At 41.8% G+C, this 22810-nt stretch overlaps 1 protein-coding gene across 1 annotated transcript in view; it reads left to right on the top strand.

Annotated features, from left to right (window-relative positions):
• ADAMTSL3 (ADAMTS-like 3) overlaps positions 1–22810 on the top strand; it is a 381686-nt gene that overhangs the window by 277756 nt on the left and 81120 nt on the right. The window contains exons 17-19 of the mRNA XM_010831002.1: positions 358–550; positions 644–823; positions 13372–13525. Of these exons, the coding sequence (XP_010829304.1) occupies positions 358–550; positions 644–823; positions 13372–13525 (527 nt within the window). The remainder of the gene's footprint in view (positions 1–357; positions 551–643; positions 824–13371; positions 13526–22810) is intronic.

Raw genomic sequence — 22810 nt, 5'->3', positions numbered from 1 at the left:
GTGCTTTTAAACATTTAAAATTTCTTTTGACACCTTATATAAATCATCCTTGCTTTGGGGCTCTATTCAAAACAAAACCAAGATTTTATTAATGATATATGGTGGTAGGCTAGGATGGAGAGAAATCTGCTTCTCTTTCACTCCAGATTTTCCTAGACAGGTGAAATCTTTAAGCATTTTTCTGACATGTCTTGCCTTTAAACATTGTATTTTTGCACTCTAATTGCGTTTATTGATGCTATGGATATGGAGGGTGGAGGCTGGAAGTCCAGAGAGCAGCGTGCAGTTGTCCGTGCTCTGGGTGTCCCACTGAGTCCACTGGACAGTGAATTTTGCCCACTTGTTGTTTTGGTACAGGTGGCACATGGGCTCTTGGGGACCCTGCTCAGCTACCTGTGGTGTTGGCATCCAGACTCGAGAAGTGTACTGCCTGCACCCTGGGGAGTCCCCCTCCCCACCTGAGGAATGCAGAGATGAGAAACCCCATGCCTTACAAGCATGCAACCAGTTTGACTGCCCTCCTAGCTGGCATATTGAAGAGTGGCAGCAGGTATGGCTGCCAGGCTTATGATCGTAAGAGCCCTATGTTTCACTAAATCGAAGAGGGCTGAGCCCATGGACTCACTTCCTTGTGTCCTCCCAGTGTTCCAGGACCTGTGGAGGGGGAACGCAGAATCGCAGGGTCACCTGTCGGCAGCTCTTAACGGATGGCAGCTTCTTGAATCTCTCTGAGGAACTGTGCCAAGGACCCAAGGCCTCATCCCGTAAGTCCTGTGCCAGGACAGACTGTCCTCCACACTGGACTGTGGGAGACTGGTCCAAGGTAAGGGCCATCCCAAATTTACAGCTCCTTCTTTTCTGCTCCTCCTCCCTTTCAGCCTTTCAGTATATCCTCCCTCAGATGAGAGCTGGGGCTCCTTTGATGTGAGTGGAATGTCCAGGACACAGAATTTCAGGACACATTTACTCTCCGGGTTGTGTGAGTGCCCTGCTCCAGACCCACCCATAATGATTCATTTTCTGTGTTTACTCACTATTACTTAATCTGTACTCATCATATTTCTCCTACACCAAGTCCCATGACTTCTGTCTTTTGAGAAAACCAAAGTCATTGTATCCCAGGATTAACTCAAAATCAGTTTTGTTCTTCTCTGCCTTATGTCTCCTTATATAGAATTTTATTAAACCCTGTCATTTCAACTTTCTGAAAATGTTTCATACCTTTACTTCCTCTGTATTCCATTGATACCACTGCTGAATTTACTCTTTATCATCTCAAGCTCACATTAATTGCAGTAAGCAGAATTCCAAACTAACATTTTAGTGCATATTTAGGACTTAATATAGTCTAGTAGCAATACCCATTTTTCAAGAGGGAGAAATCAAACACAAATAGCTAAAATAGGCTGTGAAGTAGGAATAGAATCCTTGCCTTTTGGCCTTATTGCAAGGGTCCTCTTTTATGTATTACACTGCCCACCTGATTCCCTGTCTCTGTACCATCTTCCCCCTCTCCAAACTATCTTAACACCTCATAGTACTCCCACCACTCCATCTATCAAGTCAACTCCTAAAGGTCTTGTTGCCTGAAAAATCAACTTTCAGTTCCTTGTGGGGCTTTCCTTGAACGGATGGGACTCACATCCCAGCCCCCTTTCTTCTTATTCCAGCTTTTCCAGTCTTGCTTATTCTTTTTAAAATTTTTATTGGAGTATAGTTGCTTTACAATGTTGTGTTGGTTTCTGCTATACCACAATGTGAATCAGCCATACGTGTACACATATCCCCTCTGTTGTTTTGGTTTTCCTTCCCATGTAGGTCACCACAGAGCACTGAGTAGAGTTCCCTATGCTATGCAGTAAGTTCTCATTAGTTGTCTGTTTCATACATAATAGTGTGTATATGCCAACCCCCTCACAGGGATCTCTTTGGAAGCTGGAATCTTGTAAGAGAGGATGATCTCAAGTCCCACACAGACCTAAGAAATCAGAATCTGCGTTTGAATGAGACTCCCCAGGTGCTGTCAGGCACAGTACCCTTTGGGAAGCATTTCCTCACCTGCCCCTTCTCCTTGGGAGAGTTCTTGAACCCTTCAGTGTGTCCACAGTAGGGATTGTTCTGGGCAGTAATGTCTTTGGGCACATGCTGCCCTAACTCAAGAGGAAGAGGCAGGAAAAAGGAAAGATGAGGTATGAGCAGTGGTGGCATGGAAAGCAGGCCCCTGCATCTAGATGTGCCCTCCTCATCTCTTCTTTTCTCCGAGAAAGCAGAGGCCTTCACAGTTCCATCTCATTTACTGGAACAAACTCTTCCCACTGGCCTTTTAGAAAGGAGAGACAGGGGGTGACACCTTCACTTTCCTCTACTGTTCCTTCTCTCTGTGAATGATGGAATTTGCAGTCGCTGGTTATCTTTCACTAAATGAACATCCATCACTCCGTCGACTCAGGCTTGCCTTGTGTCTTTGCTCTTGTTGATACCCTCAAACCCCCAGACCCAGCTCTGAGCTTCCCTCCTCTCTGACGTCTTCTAGTCTCTAAAATCATACACCATTTCTCAGCTCTAACTCATAATGACCCAACTTTTTTTTTATTGCATTTTAATGGGAAGCTACTTCCTGAGCACCCATATGGTGTTCTCATCTGGCTGATAGTGTCCTTGCAGTCAGTGGCCATGAGATCGCTGACAGGTCCTTGGGCCCTGCAGACCTCTGAGCAGGTAAACATTCTTCCTCAAGTGTCTTTGCAAAGACAGGAGACATGTTAAAGTGTGTTGGAGTCATGATCTGTAGAAAAACTCAGGCTAGCTAAAAGGACAGGAAAAATCATTCACTGGGAGGGATTTTGTTGGGAGGAAGAAAAGGAGACAAAGGAGGTTATCCATCTGAGCTGGGTTGGACCAGAGGCAGATCAGTTTCCTAGGTGGCCATCGTGGAGGCAAGAACAAGCTTGTGCACACTCCAAGAGGTAAGCTTAAGCCCAGTCAAGACATCTGCCTGCACCCAGTCAAGGCCACATATCCAGGAAACCTGCATCTGGAGGAGGAGCAGGTGTGCCCATGTCACAGCTGGGCAGAGCTGGTGTTCAGACTTGGGTCCAGTCAGGCACATGTGTTGCCCTGCAGTTTGTATTTTCCTGTATGGTTCAGCTTTTCTGTTGATATTTAATATTTTCTCTCATTTCTGAGTTACCTTGTTTTGGCAGAGATCCTGATGCCAAATTGCCACCCTCCCTAAAGCTTTCTGCCAGACTCGTCCCTCTGCCATGGGATGGCTCATTCCAGGGCAGTCATCCATTTCATGGTTCTGGATGTGTCCCTTCCCCGTTGGAACCGGCCACTACCCCTGGTCCCAGAAAGACCAAAAAGCCACGCCAGAATTTCAATTTTTCACCATGCCAAGCCTCTCAGGCTGCAGCTGTAATTCACTCACTCTGTTCATGGCATGTTTGGGCTTTGTTCATTCATTGTATCATTCCTTTTCCCTGATTTGCTTAGATCTGAACCAAGTTTTATGTGGAAAGGAGCCCCAACTCTTATGCTGCTTTTGTAGCTACAAGAAAGGAAAGTTGACTCTTCTATGGGGCAGTCATTCCAAAAGTTGTCTCGTGGTCCCTCCCGCTGCCTGAAATCCAGTAGCCTTTCCTCATTCTTTGTTCTCTGTGCTTCGAAGGAGCATTTGGCCATTTCATCCACTTTCATCATTCTCCTTCAGGATATTCCTTGGTGTTTTTTATTTTTCCTGTTTACGTGACTGCATGTTTTGTATTGGTGTGTCTTCTTCCAAATCTTCAAAAAGCTCAGTGTTTGTCCCTTTGATTTTTATCACTGTATTTACCCTCCAGAGATGATTCTGTGATGTGACTTCTTCTCTGACTTCTATAGGTGATTTTCTGTTTCTGGGCACAGTTTCTGATTTTCTCTTTGATACCTTATCCTTAGCTCTTCAAGTAGGATAGATCCTCAAGCAAAGGGACACCCTCATCCCATCCAGCTTCCCCACCTACTTCCTGTCTCTGTCCATGTAGCACTGTCTTTCCAAAACCTGTGATCATCTCTGAGTTCACCTCCTGTGTTCAACTACCTATTCCTGCCAACTCTTTCAATTCTTGAAATCTGTCCATATGCTAAATAAAAAGGAAATGATCTCTATACATGAGACATTTTACAAAGTACAGCTCAAGATATGCCCAGGATACGTGAATTTCCAAACATGGCTTTCCAGTTTTCAATAGATGTTTTATTTATGACTTATGAAGGGAGTACTCCAACACGTGTTAGAGCCAGTTTGTACTGGCTTTTGAGAACCAATTGTGATCTCATCCTTCTGTGTAGTCAGTGATATTCCAATAACGGCTTGACATCAGCCATGATGGGAGTATTTACACCACAGAAATTGGCAAATGTTACAATCAGGGCCCTTTTCTCCATGAACCCTGTTGTAAAATATGTACTAGCACACAATTGCATAAAAGTGTTTTCCAGACACACACACACACACACACACGTACACGTATACTATCTTATCGATAAGACAGTTTCAGCTTACTGATAAGCAGGTATATAGGATGGAAATGCCCTTATTTGTGGACTTAAATAGAGAGACTTGTAGAAGCTTCTTCTGACTTGAATATGCCTGTTGCCACAGCCCTGCATCCTCACAGTCATTTACTTAGCACTGCTATGATTGATTACGGGCTTCCCTGATAGCTCAGTTGGTAAAGAATCCACCTGCAATGCAGGAGACCCCGGTTTGATTCCTTGGTCAGAAAGATCTGCTGGAGAAGGGATAGGCTACCCACTCCAGTATTCTTGGGCTTCCCTGTGGCTCAGCTGGTAAAGAATCTGCCTACAATGTGGGAGACCTGGGTTTGATCCCTGGGTTGAGAAGATCCTCTGGAGAAGGGAATGGCTACCCACTCCAGTATTCTGGCCTGGAGAATTCCATGGACTATATAATCCCATGGGGTCGCAAAGAGTCGGACTCAACTGAGCAACTTTCACTTTCATGATTGAATGCCCCAGGTACCAGGAATCTGAGACAACCAAGAATATAGGCTTCAAAGGCAGATGGATGAAAAAGGTATGTAAGATGAATAAAGATATCCCATCTACAGAACTATGTGAAAATCTAAGTTTCCCTGAGTCCCAGGAAAGTGTTGTAGAAGATGTAGATTAAGAGTTGGGTGTTAAATGAGTGCCAGACGTGTGGAAATGAGACAGCAGGATGTGCTGGGCAGAGACAAGAGTATATACACAGGTATAGGCTGTGAGCTTATCAATCTTATGTGGCTTAAGATAGAATGAGTTAAAGAAATGGAGGAAGGTGAGAGGTGAAAGAGAGGTGGCAGCCAGATTGTGAAGGACTTTGGATTTATCCCTAACAGTCACTGAGGGCATTGTAGGAGGTGTCTGAATGGAGGGAAAAAAAGGCAGAGTTTTTAGACAGTAGTTCTGAACAATGTGTTAGAAGAAGAAGGAACCTAGAGTTTGAGGGACCTTGTCTGATGAAAATGGAAATAAAAAGAATGAGAGATAATGAGCAGTTGGGATCAGTAATCATGGGTGGTTTTGAGTGAGATTTAGCAGAACTAACTGGCAAATTTGGTAATTGAATTGATAAAAATGAGCAAAAAAAAAAAAAAGAGGAGTGTCCTAGATTTCTATCTTGGGTAATTAATGGACAAAGGTGATATTAACAATTAGAGAAGGAAATACATGCTTGGAAGGTGACTTGAAAGGGACAGAAAATGAGTTGATTTTTTAAATGGGTGTAGTTTGAGGATCTATAAAGGTATCAATAAAGAATTGTAGCTCATGCAAGATCTACAGTAAAGTTATAGTTTTGGGAATCATTAGCGTTTAAGTGGAGAAGGCAATGGCAACCCACGCCAGTACTCTTGCCTGGAAAATCCCATGGGCGGAGGATCCTGGTAGGCTGCAGTCCATGGGGTCCCTAGGAGTCGGACACGACTGAGCGACTTCACTTTCATGCATTGGAGAAGGAAATGGCAACCCACTCCAGTATTCTTGCCTGGAGGAATCCCAGGGACGGAGGAGCCTGGTAGGCTGCCATCTATGGGGTCGCACAGAGTCGGACACGACTGAAGCAACTTAGCAGCAGCAGCAGCAGCATTTAAGTGGTAATTGAACATGGAAAAATGAATGCCTTGATATCAAAGAATATATTGTTAATAGCAGTTCCTTTAAAAATGCTTAGGAGGCTTCCAGTGAAGCAAAATCATGATAGCAGCATAGTTGTTTAATATTCCAAAATCTCTCATTAAAAAAAAAAAAAAAACAGAAAACAGGGCAATTGGAATTGCCAAAAGAAAGGAAAAGATAACAGATAGTAATTTTAATGGAAGTGATATAAGGGGTGGAGGGGCAAACCATATGTAATAGCAAGTGTAGCAAAATTAGAGTTTTTTTTTTAAATAAAGAAGAAACGAGGATAAGAGCCATGGAACAGAGAAATATCACCACAATAAAGTAGTCCAATTCCAGAATAGAAGAACCTTTAGCATGTTGGTCTGAGATAATCAGTGAAACTGAGAGAAGACTCAAGGCTCCTATGTGTGGTTTAGAGCAAGAAAAATCATGCAAACTCATTCAGGGCCTTAAGAAGATTGGAGAGCACTGGTGGAATTCATATCCTTAAGACTGTAGAAATGCACAACAAAACTTGCCAGAATGTTAAGCCAAGCTGAAAAGGAACAAAGGAGTAAAGGAAAGATGTTCAGTTCCTTCAGCTTCTTGGGAGCAGAAGAGTCTGCTGCTGCTGCTGCTGCTAAGTTGCTTCAGTCGTGTCCGACTCTGTGCGACCCCATGGACTGCAGCCTACCAGGCTTAACCATCCATGGGATTCTCCAGGCAAGAACACTGGAGTGGGTTGCCATTTCCTTCTCCAATGCATGAAAGTGGAAAGTGAAAGTGAAGTCACTCAGTCATGTCCGACTCTTAGTGACCCCATGGACTGCAGCCTACCAGGCTCCTCCATCCATGGGATTTTCTGGGCAACAGTACTGGAGTGGGGTGCCATTGCCAAAAGTCCATTTCAAAACTGTGGCCAAACCCTTGAATACTTTATTTTAGCACCAGAGGAGGGAGTCCTTTACAGTGAAATAACTCCCTTGAACACCCCTTTAAGCTATTTCAAAAGTACAGAGAAAAATCTATTTCGTTTAAACAAGACCAACACCAAACCCCATAGAAGGATACTCCAAGAAAAAAGTATCAATAACATAGCAACATAATGAAAATTTGACTTTTAGGCGGATGAAAATATAACTTACTATTATAAAATCAGCTAAAAGAAGCTAAGACATCTATAGAAACAAATCAAAAATAGAAAAATTCTGAAATGAGGTGAATAACAGGGGGATGTGAAAAATTAGCTGACAGGGTTCAGGAAAGAATTAGAAAACTAAGGGGGGAAAAGTCAGAAACATAGACTAAACTAGAAGGAACACAAGAATGACCAGATGCAGAATGTGTAATAAGAGAAACAAAAGAAAGGAGAGAATTGAAAATAACTGAAGAAAAACAGAATTCAAGCAAAAATGATGGCTGTGAAAAACAGAGAAAGAAAATCATGTATCTATTATTAGAGTCCTGAGAAAGGAAAACCAAAACAACAGAACAAAACTATAAACAGAAAATTCAAATCACTATATTGAAAGAGCATACCACATACATGGAAAAATCAACCCAGAATGGTCCATATCAAGACATACTCTACTAAAACCACTGGACTTTAATGGTAAAGAATAATGTGTAAGTGTATCTCAGCAAAAGGACAAAGTCACTTATTAGGGAAAGAAAATCAGGTTAGCATCAGACTTCTCAACAATGCCACATCACAGTAGAAAACAGTGGAGCAATATATTTAAAAAAAGAAAATGTGAGCCAAGGATTTTATATCCTGCCCAACAGACCTTCCAATTTGAAGTTCACAGACAAATAGTTACAAAGTTGCATGTGCTCTTCCAGAGGAGTCTACCATATTGCTTTTGATTAATCACAAAGCTTTGGCATAAAGTTGCTATTTTGTAACTTATAATTAATGCCACTGATTCGGTCATCTCCACTCTCTCCACTGTGGACATGTGCAAGTGGCATGCTAACCTTGAACTTAGCAGACACAAGATCATGTAAGATCTCTATCAAGAAAAGGGGTTTGCAACTGATCCTCCCATTCATAGTGGGGATAAAAAGTCAAATATTGATCATTAGAAATGACTTGTGAATGGTGATTGGCAATTATTTGACTACTGTTTTTATATTATATGGAAAACTCCTAGATGATGATTTGACTTGTTTTTGAAAAATACAGTAAATCCCCTACATACACACCTTCAAGTTGCAAACTTTAAAGGATGAGAATGTGTATTTGCATGTCCAATCATGTAAGTTAGTTCATGGATCTGAGGTACATTGTCGCATGCATGCCTCCTCTACAACTGGTTGTGCTTGTGTGTAGAGTCCTGTACGGTCCTGTGTAGAATACAGTTGTGCAGTGTCTTTATTTCAAGCCCAGGATGTCTGGAAGCAAGCGTAAAAAGCAGCAATGATGTAGGTGGTACTACTGAGCTTTTTCAAGGTACTGTACTGTAAGATTAAAAATGTTTATTTTTTTAATGTATTATTTGTGTGAAAAGTATTATAAACCTGTTGCTATTACAGACAGTACTATATAGCCAATTGTGTTAGTTGGGTACCTAGGTTAACCTTGTTGGACTTAGGAACAAATTGGACTTGTGAATATGCTCTTGGAACCGAACCCTTTCCTATGTAAGGGATTTAATGTACATCATAAGTTGCTAAATGGTAATTTTTATCTTGTTCAAAAGCTTACAAAAAGCTTCCCTTGGCATTGAAAAAATATTAATAATTAGGGCTTTCTGTTAAAGAGAACAATAAAAGCATTTAAAAAATTCCATTCCCCTTCTTTGAAACCCAACAAAAAACCCCACAAAGATAAAGAGAGAGAACACTCTGTCTTCAATGAACAATGAAACAGCCACAAGACCAAACTATAAATTATGAAACACACATGCCAAAGACCATAAAATCTGAACCAAAATGAAAGAGAGAAGGCTGAGGGCTGACAAATATTTCTTCAGGCACGAGCAGGAGGTAGATTTCCCGAGGAGTAAATGTGAGAGTCCTAAAAGGCCTGCTCAGCGGTTCTTGATTATAGACACTAGATGGGGGACCATGTGCTGCCCCTGAAAATACCATGAATGTCCCTCCAGAGCTGTGGGGCAGATGGAGCTGCAGGAGAGACCATGTGTGGAGGCCCTGTAGCCCAGGAAGGCTGCAGAGATGGAGTGGCATGAAGGATGCTTGCTGGGTGATTACAGTTACTTAAGAGACTGTCCCCTGAGTCACCCTAGCCCTTCAAATGCCAAAGTTTGAAGAGAGATGTGGGCAGAGGAAATAAAAATTTGATGACAGACTGTGGAAGACAAGAAACTGATGGAAACGCCCAAGCTCATCCCCTGACCCATGCTATTCACATAGGTGAATAGCCAGCTACATTTAAAGCTCCAGCATAAAAACTAAGCATCAAAACTTAAAGGGGGGAAGTGAAGGATCAGAAGAAGTCAGGGCATGGGGAAAGGAACAGGGAGCAAGAGTCACATGAACAATAGCATCACAATGGTATTAGCCAGAGAAAAGTGTCAAAAAATAGTCTGTGTACTCCCAAGAAAATTATAGTCATGATATCTTGGTCCAGGGTTAGGGGGTGGAGTGGGGGTGGAGGGAGTGGAGGGAAGAGTGGCTCTAAAATGAGATTTGAGTTCAAAAAGAGGTTATAAGTCAACAGAAGGAGATGAAAAGACAACTTGGAATAGTCAGGGGAAAAAACTGAAAAGAAAAATTTTATATAGCAGACATAAAAGTTATTTTACAAGCAACAAAAAATTAAACAACTGAAAACAGAGAGCTATGGTATATAAGCTGGAATGACTCGTTTTGATATGGAAAAGAGTTAAGATGTAAAATTGGTTTTTAGAGGCAGTGATGGATATGGAAGACAGAGGAGATTAAACATGAGTATAATGGGTATTTGTGAGAAGAACAAAACAAGTGGAACAAAAAATATTCAAAGATAATAAGGATTAAACATGAGTGTAATGGGTATTTGTGAGAAGAACATGTGGAACAAAAAATATTCAGAGATAATAAGGAGAATTAACTTCCTCTAATAAGAGCTTTAACCTTCAAATCAAAATGGCATACTATGTGCCAAGAAAATATGACCCATTGATACACAGCCAGCAAATAAGGTGCTGAACTTCGTGGGTTAAAAAAAAAAAAAAAAAACAAGAGCAAAAGGCCTCTGAACATAAAAGTCAAACAAACAACAAAAATCTCCTGCCTGGCCTCACACATCTTCTCGGTAGCCTTAGATGCCAGCAGACAGTGAAACTTGCCACAGTTCAAAAGGGAAGGAAAGGGACTTCCCTGGCTATCCAATGGTTAAGACTCTGTGCTTCCAATGCAGGGGACACTGATTTGATCCTTGGTCAGGGAACTAAGGTCCCCGCATGCTGCGTGGCCAAAAGATTAAATAAATACATTTTTTAAGAAAGGAACTATGACCCAAGTATTTTCCTTTTCATTTTGTTTTTTTCTCCATGTGGAAAGGCAACAGAGAGGCAGTCAGATCATCCATGCATAAGTCTGTCTTATGGTATGGGATCAAGACTTTCAGGGTCAAGAAGACACACCAAGATGCCAAGATAACTCCCAGTAAATAATCCAGAAAGACACAGATCCTGGTGAAAAAAAAAAACAGAAGATGCATCATAAATTCATGTAAGGGCAGAATTAAGGCTAATCAGCCTGCATTGGCATCTCAGAACAGAACATACATATCAGAAAATCTTGACATTAGCTAAATAGTTTAACAAAAGCAAATGGAATGTTTGGAGAGAAGAGATGTGGAAATGTGAATGTGCCTGTCCCTCTTCTTAGCAGCGAGTCAATAAATATTCTCAGATGTCAGAATATATCAGTATCAATATCAGGCTGATCAGAAAGTTCATTTGGGTCATTCCAGTACACCAGCCCCATGCATCCTGTATCCTGCATCAAACCTGGACTGGCGATTCGTTTCTTATATGATATTATACATATTTCAATGCCATTCTCCCAAGTCATCCCCCGCCTCCCTCTCCCACAGAGTCCAAAAGACTGTTCTATACATCTTTGTCTCTTTTGCTGTCTCGCATACAGGGTTATCATTACCATCTTTCTAAATTCCATATATATGCGTTAGTATACTGTACTGGTGTTTTTCTTTCTGGCTTACTTCACTCTGTATAATTGGCTCCAGTTTCATCCACCTCATTAGAACTGATTCAAATGTATCCTTTTTAATGGCTGAGTAATAGAGGGATGGTATAGGGAGGGAGGTGGGAGGGGGGTTCAGGATTGGGAACACATGTACACCCGTGATGGATTCATGTTGATGTATGGCAAAAACAATACAATATTGTAATTAGTCTCTAATTAAAATAAATAAATTAAAATAAAAAAGAACATACAGTGAGAAATATCAACTAGAAAAAAAAATAGAGATTGTCTTTTCTCCATTGTAAAAAAATAATAATAATAAAGTTCATTTGGGCCAATCCAATAACCACCTGAACCTCTTATTGGTTTCTTTCATCTTCCTTAACTGCAGAGAGTTCTTTGGGGAATTAGTTACTTGAACTCTTTTCATCTTATTTCATTTTTTCCTAATATGCCTAATAAAATTGTAGTAAAACGTTAAATTAAAATTACATGTACACATGTAATTACGATTATCAGCTATCATTTTTATACACACAATGATTATCACGTATCAATGTTATTTTATATATAGCAGCTTGGGTGTTTTTTAAAAAGACCTTTCCTTTTATGTTTTTCTAGTTTTTCAATTCTTGGTCATGGGTATATGCCATTTTTAATATTAAAGTTTTTATTGAACTATAATTGGCATTTCCATTTCAGGTGTACAACATGGAAATTCAATGTTTGTATCCATTACAAAAGAATCACCACAATAAGTCTAGTCCCCATACAAAATTGATACCACGTTATCTGTATTATGTCATTTTTTAAAAAGCAAAGTCATGTTAATAAATAGATATAAAAACAAATGAGACATCAACTACAAGGCCCCAGAATCGTATGGCAATTAACTACTAAAAATTAGTTACTATCTCAGAAAGAAGAAAGGAAGTAATCGAAATGTCCATCAACAGATGAATGGATAAACAAAATGTGGTATATACATATATCATTCCACCATAAAAAAGGAATGAAATTCTGATACCTGCTATGACATGGATGAGCCTCGAAGAATTATGCCAAGTGATAGAAGCCAGACATAAAGGCCATGTAGTGTATGGTGGTTTCTGCCTTTCGGCTGTTGTAAATGATGCTACTGTGAACATTGGTATACAAACATCTGAGTTTCTGCTTTCGATTATTTTTGGATATTTTTCTAGAAGTGGAATTATTGGATCATATGGTAATTCTTTGTGTAACTTTTTGAGGGCCTGACAAACTTTTCCATAGAGGCTGTACCATTTTATATTCGCATCAGCAGTGCATCAACATTCGAGTTTATCCACATCTATTTTTTTTAATAATAGCCATCTTAATGAGTTTGAAATGGGAAATGGTATCTCATTGGGGTTTTAGTATTTATTTAAAACATACATGTTATCCTGTCTCTGAAATTTTTTTGCTTCATGTTATAACAAAACTATGTCAGTTATAAACATTCATTTAAAATATTCAGTCACAAGATTAAAAACCTTGTAACTATGTGAGATTCTGGCTGTTAACTTATTGTAGTAATCATTTTGCAATATATATGTATATAAATCATTATGTTGTATACCTTAAACTAATACAATATTATATATCGATTATATCTCAGTAAAATTGGAAAAAAAACAGGGCCTCATACCTTACAAAATAGCTGAGGCACAAGCCCAAGAATACTGGAGTGGGTAGCCTATACCTTCTCCAGTGGATCTTCCCGACCCAGAAGTTGAACCGGCATCTCCTGCATTGCAGGTGGATTCTTTACCAACTGAGCTATCAGGGGATCCCACCTTACAAATAGATTTTTTTAAAAAAAGAAGGAAGGAAGGGAAGGAGGGAAAAGAGAAAAGGCGGAGGGGAGGGCAGGGGAATGGTGGGTAGAGAGAAAGTCTCCGTATTCTGAAAGATGTTCAGGCCTGGGAACTGCCTACTTATTGGCACACCTCTACATCCTGTTTCACTATGGGAGACATGGCTATTGCTGGGGACGTGTGTCTGCTCTTGCTCCGCTTGACTCTGTCACCACTGTTCTCATTACAGTGTTCTGTCAGTTGTGGTGTTGGAACCCAGCGGAGACAGCAGATGTGCCAGAAGCTGACGGCCAAAGGCCGTCGGGTCCCCCTCAGTGAGACTCTGTGCCGGCATCTTTCTGGACCCCCTCTGGTGAGATCTTGCCAGATGCCTGTGTGCGGGAGTAAGTATGGAAAGTCCACACTTCGTGGAATCTGCTCATTCTATTTTCCTCCTCCAGTGGTTTCATTTTCCATAGAGCAACTCATTTCTAATCTGTAAGTACAGCAAATCAAGCGAACTCAGCGTTGTTATCAGTGGCAAACAGTATAATATTGATGACCAAGGTACAACTCTAAGAAAAGTCAGCTTGAAGAAATGTCCACCCTCTTAACAAATGCACCCCCAGGCTTCCTCACTTGGGTTTACACCTTGTTGTGTTCTCCACTTCATCATGATTTCCCCCACTTACAACTCAGGAGTGTTCCTAGTAGAAGTTAAGCTGAAATACTATTTTGTATTGGTGTATAGCTGATTAACAATGTTGTGATAGTTTCAGATGGACAGCAAAGGGACTCAGCCATACATACATATACATGTATCCATTCTCCCCCAAACTCCCCTCCCATCCAGGCTGCCACATAACATTGAGCAGAGTTCCCTGTGCTATACAGTAGGTCCTTGTTGGTTATCCACTTTAAATATAGCAATGTGTTCCTGTCTATCCCAAACTCCCTAACTACTCCATCCTTCCCCCTGGCAACCATAAGTGAAGTACTTTCTGATTCACTTTGCTAATGATATGTGGGGATTCATCCTATTCAAAGTAGATGAGCTAAGTATTTTTAAATATTCAAGTATCTCTTTTGGATACTCTAATAATCTAAAACCAGCAAGGATGAAAATGTGAAATAGCTTTGGGTTTTAAAGGTGACTGTTTAGATACTTCTTCAGTTTATTATAAATAATAAGCTGAGTATAAAGAGTTAATATTATGGTTTCATTATATCCAAAAGCTAAAATGCATGTAGCAGTCATCTCTACCTTCAGTGTACATGAATTAGTATAGGTACATGTGCATATGCATGTTTCATGTAGGAGGGTGATAAAAAATGAGCAGAGGGCTGCCCCCATGGTAGCTGAAATTGGGCAGCAGTGTGGTCATGAGAAATGGGGTAGGGCAGCAGTCCCCAGCCTTTTTGGCAACAAGGACCAGTTTCGTGGAAGATAGTTTTTCCGTGGCTGATGAGGAATGATGGTTGGGGATGATTTAAGCCCATTACATTTGTTGAGCACTTTATTTCTATTATTACTACCTTGTAATATATAATGAAATAATTATACAGCTCACCATAATGCAGACTCAGTGGGAGCCCAGAACTTGTTTTCTTGCAGCTAGATGATCCCATCTGGGGGTGATGAGAGAGTGATGGGAAGCAGCTGAAGTACACATGGAGCTTTGCTCACTCACCTGTGTGACCCAGTTCCTAACAGGCCACCGACTGGTACTGCTCTGTGTCCTGGGTGTTGGGGACCCCGGGATAGAGTCCCTTTCCTGATTGTTTCTCACTGTCTTTAAGTATTCACATAAAAAGGAACACTAACTGCCTCAGGTACCCTCCTGAACTTATGGTAAGAAAAGAAATCAGAAGGTAGTATTATTTTTAATGTTTCTTAGGAAAAGAAATATATGTATACACACACACACACACACACTACTAAGTTTACCAGAAATGTTCCTGAAGAAACTTACAAAACAAAGTAACAATAGTGACTTTTTTTTAAAAGTCATAGCCTTATAGCATTTACTGAGAAATTGCCGGGAGAAATATCAATAACCTCAGATACACAGATGACACCACCCTTATGGCAGAAAGTGAAGAGGAACTAAAAAGCCTCTTGATGAAAGTGAAAGTAGAGCGTGAAAAAGTTGGCTTAAAGCTCAACATTCAGAAAACAAAGATCATGGCATCCGGTCCCATCACTTCATGGGAAATAGATGGGGAAACAGTGGAAACAGTGTCAGACTTTATTTTTCTGGGCTCCAAAATCACTGCAGATGGTGACTGCAGCCATGAAATTAAAAGACACTTACTCTGTGGAAGGAAAGTTATGACCAACTTAGATAGCATATTCAAAAACAGAGACATTACTTCGCCAACAAAGGTTCATCTAGTCAAGGCTATGGTTTTTCCTGTGGTCATGTATGGATGAGAGAGTTGGACTATGAAGAAGGCTGAGCACCGAAGAATTGATGCTTTTGAGCTCTGGTGTTGGAGAAGACTCTTGAGAGTCCCTTGGACTGCAAGGAGATCCAACCAGTCCATTCTGAAGGAGATCAGCCCTGGGATTTCTTTGGAAGGAATGATGCTGATGCTGAAACTCCAATACTTCGGCCACCTCATGCGAAGAGTTGACTCATTGGAAAAGACTCTGATGCTGGGAGGGATTGGAGGCAAGAGGAGAAGGGGACGACAGAGGATGAGATGGCTGGATGGCTTCACTGATTCGATGGATGTGAGTCTCAGTGAACTCCGGGAGTTGGTGATAGACAGGGAGGCCTGGCGTGCTGCGATTCGTGGGGTCACAAAGAGTCGGACACGACTGAGCGACTGATCTGATCTACTCTGTGAACCTCCCTGCAGGCATTATTGCGTCATCATATTTAGTTCCCAGCAATTCTGTGAGACAGGTGTCATCCCCGTTGAGAGATGAGGAACTCAAAACGAAGAGAAGGTCCAAGATTTGACCAAGTACCTATGGCTGTCAGTTGGGTGTCTTGGTCTCCTTGATCATGAGTCCATCTGATTCCTGTGCCCATGCTTTAAGCCACCTCTGTGTGGTGATTCCTGGACAACATTCATTTTCCTTCCCCTGGGAATTCTTTAAGACTAAATCTTCAAAATTTTGAGATTCCATAACTTTGAGATCCCAAGTTTTATAGTGTCCTGGATTTTAAGAATGTCTGTGGTATATGGTGCAGTGTCATGGTATAGGCTGCTTATCTGTCTGATTTTTATTAATTGTGGATGGTTGCATAGCAATGCGGCTGGACCATAAACTACCTTAGAGGAGAGTGAAATTAAATTCTGGCAGCTTTCTCTAAAATAATAGCAGAGTAACATGTGGGAACACATCGTGGTTATTAGGGCATGTGGTGTGGTATGAGATGCAATTATAAACTATTTTGACATGCAGTAGAAAGCAGAGCAAATGTATAAGTTTTAGGGATATAAAATAAAGGACTCCATACCGTTGTCTAGCTTGCCAACATGTAGGTCATGGAAGCAGACAGGAGACAGGAATTTGTGTTCCCAGCACAGCCAAGTCACCCCAAGCTAGGCCCCCACTTCAGCTGTAGGCTGGCCTCGTGCCATCCCCAGGAATCAGTGGCCCTGGCTTGCAAAAACAATGGCATCCTCTTCTCCCCACCACCAGGAATGAGCCAGGGATGAGCTTGGCACTCACATCCTCCCCCTGCTGCCTCTGCACCATATTCTCTCTGTCATCTCATACCAAGCACATGGCCCTCACCTTCAGAGGCTTTGACCCGCAGGATCGTTTCTACCTTTCTCTAGGACCACTACAGGTCCATTCTTTCTTTCTGACATTTGCCAACATCCAGGACAAACTGCACCCATACTGATGACTTTCTCATACCCTAATGTCCCTAATCCCCAACCTGATCAATTTCCCTAACCACCATCACACCTTGGCATAGGGACACCATGGTATTGGGGTATGGCTTATTAACAATGTTGTGATAGTTTCAAGTAGACAGCATAGGGACTCAGTCATACATATACATGTATCCATTCTCCCCCAAACTCCCGTCCCATCTAGGCCACTGCATAACATTGAGCAGAGTTCCCTTTGCTCTAAGTAGGTTCTTGTTGGTTATCCACTTTAAATACAGCAGAATGTACATGTCCATCACAAACACCCTAACTCCCCGCATCCTCATTCCTCATTGCTTGGTACTCAAATAGCTTTCTGGTCTTCCTCCTGCCCCCATCTCACCGTCTGCTTATTTAGTTAATGCTTCATTGTGACCTTCCTGCACTGCTGTCCCGAGACTTCCTGCTCTTGCACTAGAAACCACTCCTCTTGACTGGCATGTCGTCATCACGCACTTAACCAATGCTGTAGTCAGATCTCTATGCCCTTCCTTAACCCACTGCCTCAAAAACCCTACTCATTCAACCCTGATGGGTGATCACCTACTTTTAGGTGGTTTTTGTTGGCTTGTTTTTTTAGTTCCCTGACCTGAGCTACTGGGATTTGCTAAAGAAAATAATGTCACCATCCTGGTTAGACATACTTCATATTCATGCTATCTGATTTACCTAGGAAATAATATGTGGATTTTTTTTCCTGTTCCTAAGAATTCCCAAGAAATTCATCGTAGCAGTTATTTCCTAATCACTGTACTGACTCCCAAGTTCTCATGTCTCCATGGATGAACTCATTTTTATTCCACTAAAAATATCAAGGCTTGTGGCATGGCATAGCATAATGACCTTCTAACTGTCCCTTCTCCACGTCACATCCACCTGCTTTGCTCACCATACTGGAAATCTATGGTCTTCTTTTTATGCCTGATCCCTCAGTGATGGAAGGGGTGTGAAGACAAGAAACATCAAGCCTGACTATGCTGTGATCTTTATTCCCTTTCAAGGCTCCATTTTTAGAAATGTGTCCTAATCAGTGCCTTGAGTTTAAGTGAAAACTATCCTCTTTGGAAGAGTGAGTCTTCTTGCTCTTCATTTTGACCCTTTGATGTGCAGTGGTGTGAAGACTGAGGGGTGGGGGTGGGCAAGATGTTTTGAGCGCTCCCTGGAGGCCAGTGGTGTCCCATACAGTCCTTCCAGTTAGAGGCCCCTTCCTGCTTCTCCCCAGACCTTCCCTGCATTTTCCCACCTCCAACTTTTCCTCCCATAAATTCTTCCCTTCACCATATCTAGTAACTGTCACTCTTCCTATTCTTGAAGGACCAGAACAAATCCTACCTCCCTCTATAATATTTCTAAATTTCTTTAACCTCCAGAAGGTATTATGACATTGTGGTTAAGCCAACTAGAGTCTAATCTCATTTCTTTCAGTATCTCGTCATGTGACATCGACACAGACTCAATCTCTGTGAGGCTCGTCACAGAGCCTTTTTCATCAATAAATGGGAATGGTAATTATACCTACCCTATAGAATTTTTCTGAGAATTAATACCTAGAAAGTGTTTAGAAGCAGTGCCAGGAGCATACTGTAGGCTCAAAAGTATTAGTTATTTTTAATGTCATTAACACCTTCCTTTAATTCCTGTCATGGCTTTAAGATGGGGTAAAATGTAACAGTAACTAATATTGTGTCTTCTGGATCATTAGGATATGAGTTTATATGGGGTAGTTAGGCAATAGCTCTGGACATTTTTTTCATATATAGGCCCCCAAACATGTATAATGAATTGTACTCAAAGACATGTTTTTCAAATGTGTCAAGCTTAGATCAGCCTCAGATTGTTATTAAAAGTCTCAGATTGCTGCTGCTGCTGCTGCTACTAAGTCGCTTCAGTCATGTCCGACTCTGTGCGACCCCATAGACGGGGGCCCACCAGGCTCCCCTGTCTCTGGGATTCTCCAGGCAAGAACACTGGAGTGGGTTGCCATTTCCTTCTCCAATGCATGAAAGCGAAAAGTGAAAGTCAAGTCACTCAGTTGTGTCTGACTCTTAGCGACCCCATGGACTGCAGCCTACCAGCTCCTCCGTCCATGGGATTCTCCAGGCAAGAGTACTGGAGTGGGGTGCCATTGATTAAATGTGTATCTGTCTTGGCTTCCAATCAGGCATCTGAAGAAAATAATATTTGAGTTTAGATTTTTTTTTTTTCAGTGATGGCTCCTGGTTTAAGGGTTCCTGAATTTTGGTAAAGAATTCTTATTTTTAATCCAAGTATTGACATCAAAATGGTTGAGGGTGGGGAGGCACCCAGACATGTCCTGTATGATTGAAATGTCTAGAACAAACAAACAAATAAATAAACAAACAAACGTTTTGCCACTCAGTCATGTCCGACTCTTTGTGACCCCATGGACTGTAGCCTACCAGGCTCCTCTGTCCATGATATTTTTCCAGGCAAGAGTACTGGAGTGGGTTGCCATTTCCTTCTCCAGGGGATCTTCCCGACCCAGGATCGAACCCGTGTCTCCTGCATTGCAGGCAGATGCTTTACCCTCTAAGCCATCAGGGAAGCCCCAAAATGTCAAGAAAAATATGCCTTATCCCCTTCCCAGGTTAAGTTGAATCCTCTCACTTCTCTCCAGCTCCTGGTGGTCCTCCTTGTACCAGCCTCTTCAGCTTTCAGACTCTCATCTTCCCTTCTTCTGCTCTTCCTCTAAGCCTTCTCAGCTTCCAGAAACACCCAGCCCCGCCTGCCTGACAGAGCTGCAGCCCTTGGAAACCCAGCCAGCCCCTAGGCTGCCTCACCAGCACCTTTCTTGGGCTGGTTTTTAACCTCCTGCAGCATCCAACAGCATACATTTATTTTATCTTTTGCTTGTCATTTATTTGTTATTCATTCAATAAACAGTAAGAGTTTACTATGTACCAGGCACTATGCAGTGCCCTAAGGACAGAGATGATCTCTCTGCCTGGGCATATATTGTTTTCAGTGTCAGATGGTAGTATTTCATTATCAGTGCTTTCAATAATCATTCTTCAGATGCTACTGTGTTTTAGATGTTATGATACAAAATGAAAATAATCCATTGTCTGGTCTCTAAGAACTCATAATCCAGTAGAAGAGAGACATACATAAACAAAGAAGAAGAATAAAGTGCCAGTGATGTCATAATGGGATGTAGAAGTGCTTGATCCCTCTAGAGGATGTGAAGGAGAGTTTCATAAAGGAGGACGCTTTGAGTGGAATTCTGCAAGATGTGTCCCATCATTAGACCCACATGGGATACAGGACAGTCTGAAAAAAAAGACAGCAGTGTCGACAAAGGTGGGGGATGTCAAATGGAGTGGGACATTTCTGGAAACTGCACACAAACCACTACCCTGTGACCTTTTTTTCCCCTTTAATATGCTGTGGGCTGTAGAACAGAGACTTGGGCATGACCAGCATGATGTCTTCATGGCCTCATCCCAGGAGTGCCTCTTTCTGAACAGGGAAATGATTTAAGATTGGATATGGTCTCCTTTGAATATCAGGTGCTGGGACTTAGGGCATGAAAAATAGTTAACCTCCCTTCTCATCCCCTGCCACAAGCAAATATCCCTTTATTTATCAGAGTTCTTATCCTGTCCCTTCCCCAAGAGCTACCAATACCCTGTTTGTTTTACAAGCCTCATATGCACAAATTTCAAGACTCAGAAGGTTCTACTGCCTTTTCTTTTTAAGAAAGAATTAAAAATACACTCTTGCTGTGCCCTGCTTCCTCCCTTATAACTCCTGCTTGTTTTTATGTGAATCCCTGATCCCTAGATGAAATGGATAATACTGTATGTAGACCGCTGTGTAACTGTCATGATGCAGACTCCAAGTTGTTCTGTATAAAATGCGAAGCAAATGTTTTTATTGACAAATTCAGTAGAATTAGAACAGAGGCTGAAAATGGGTAATGGTGAAACAGAGTGCTTGAGAATGGCCTGGAGAGCATCTTGAAACCCATGCTGAGGAGTTTTGATTTTATTAAAGAAGGAAATGACATAGTCAGATTTTATTTTATTTACTTGGATGGCTATATAGATATATTTTTCAATTAATTTTTATTGGAGTATAGTTGCTTTACCATGTTGTGTTAGTTTCAGCAAAGTGAATCACCCATTCATATACATATATACCCCTCTTTTTTTAATTTCCTTCCCATTTAGGTCACCACAGAGTATTAACTAGAGTTCCTTGTGCTATATACACTAGGTTCTCATTAGTTATCTATTTTATATATGGTAGTGTGTGCATGTCAGTTCCAATCTCCCAATTCATCCCAACCACCCCCTTCCCCCTTGGTGTCTGTACATTTGTTCTCTACCTTTGTGTCTATTCCTGCTTTACAAATAAGTTCATCTGTGTCATTTTTCTAGATTCCACATATAAGTGATTTATATGATTTTTGTTTTTCTCTTTCTGGTTTATTTCCCTCTGTATGAGTCTCTAGGTCCATCTACATCTCTGCAAATGGCACAGTTTCATTCCTTTTTATGGCAGAGTAATATTCCACTGTATATATGTACCACATCTTCTTTATTCATTCTTCTGTTGGACATTTAGATTGCTTCCATGTCCTGGCTATTGTGAATAGTGGCGTACACATAGATATATTTGGAAAATATGAATGTGCAAGTAGAGTCTAGTCAAAGGGATATGACAATATCTAGGTGAGAAAATATAAGGACAGAAGTGGTGAGGATGAATTCTAACATTTCAGGTGTCCCATCTAAGTATCCGTTGCCTGGCTAGAACTGGGAGCTCAAAGAAGGGTATGTTTGTGTTTAACAAGCAACTCTGGGACCAGGTGTGGTGAGGAGGGAGAGGGAGCTATTGTTTGTTAACTTTGCTGATTTTTGTGGTATAGATTCTCCCATCATGTGGCTTCCTGCTACCAATGTGACGTCACTACCTGCAGAGTTGGGAATGGACACTAACAATCCCATGGACCTGTGAGTCAATGAAAGGAAGGGCCAGCAGACCAATGGACAGGGAGGATTCGAGGCGACTCCAGTTTCTGCCTTAAAGAATTGCAGGCTGGACTCTGAGGGCCAGGACTCCAGGGAATAAGACAACTTAGAGGCTGCTTTGCAGCCAAAACCCATCTGGGAGTAGCAGGAGTCAAGTGCTGGTGAGACAAGTGTAAACACCCAGCACAGATGGCTCGGGGCAGAAACCTGGTGTGGTGCCAAGGCTTAGAGTCATGGCAGGGATACAACTGGAATCATGGCAGGACACGAGCATGTAAACAGCCTTGGGCACTGGGCAGGGAAGGCTGGCACAGAAGCCAGAAAGAGTACCTTCAGAAGGAGGAGCTTTTCATTTTCTAGAAAAGCTGAATGATGTGGTGTTTCTCATGTCCAGTGCATGGGAGAGATGCAGGGATGGCTTGGTGTCCCCATACTGCCTACAGCCCCCCAGTAGGATGCCATGGGTTCCTGTCCACACTGTCTCCTCAGGCTTGTCTGGTTCGGCAGTTTGGGGCACATACAAATGCAGAGGGAGGCAGTCACCCCACACCAGACAGATTCCTACCCAAGAGCTGTGTCAGAGGATGCCAGGCTCCAGGCACTGCTCCGAAGGAACTGACAGGAGTCACAGAGAGAAACTGGCCCAAGTCCTAGCAGATCCTGGGTCCCAGAGCACTGCTCAGGCACACCTGGTCACTGAACTGCTCTATACCTGGTGTGAGAAGTGGCTAACCAGGCCTGGTTGGGAATGGGTCTGCCTTCCAGCAGATGGACATGCAGCCAGAGGGAGCGGCT

This window comes from Bison bison, unplaced genomic scaffold, assembly GCF_000754665.1.
Source record: "Bison bison bison isolate TAMUID 2011002044 unplaced genomic scaffold, Bison_UMD1.0 scf7180017859304, whole genome shotgun sequence".
NCBI lineage: Eukaryota > Metazoa > Chordata > Mammalia > Artiodactyla > Bovidae > Bison > Bison bison.
Note: the sequence above shows the minus strand (reverse complement) of the source record. Positions and strands in the feature narration are given on the sequence as shown.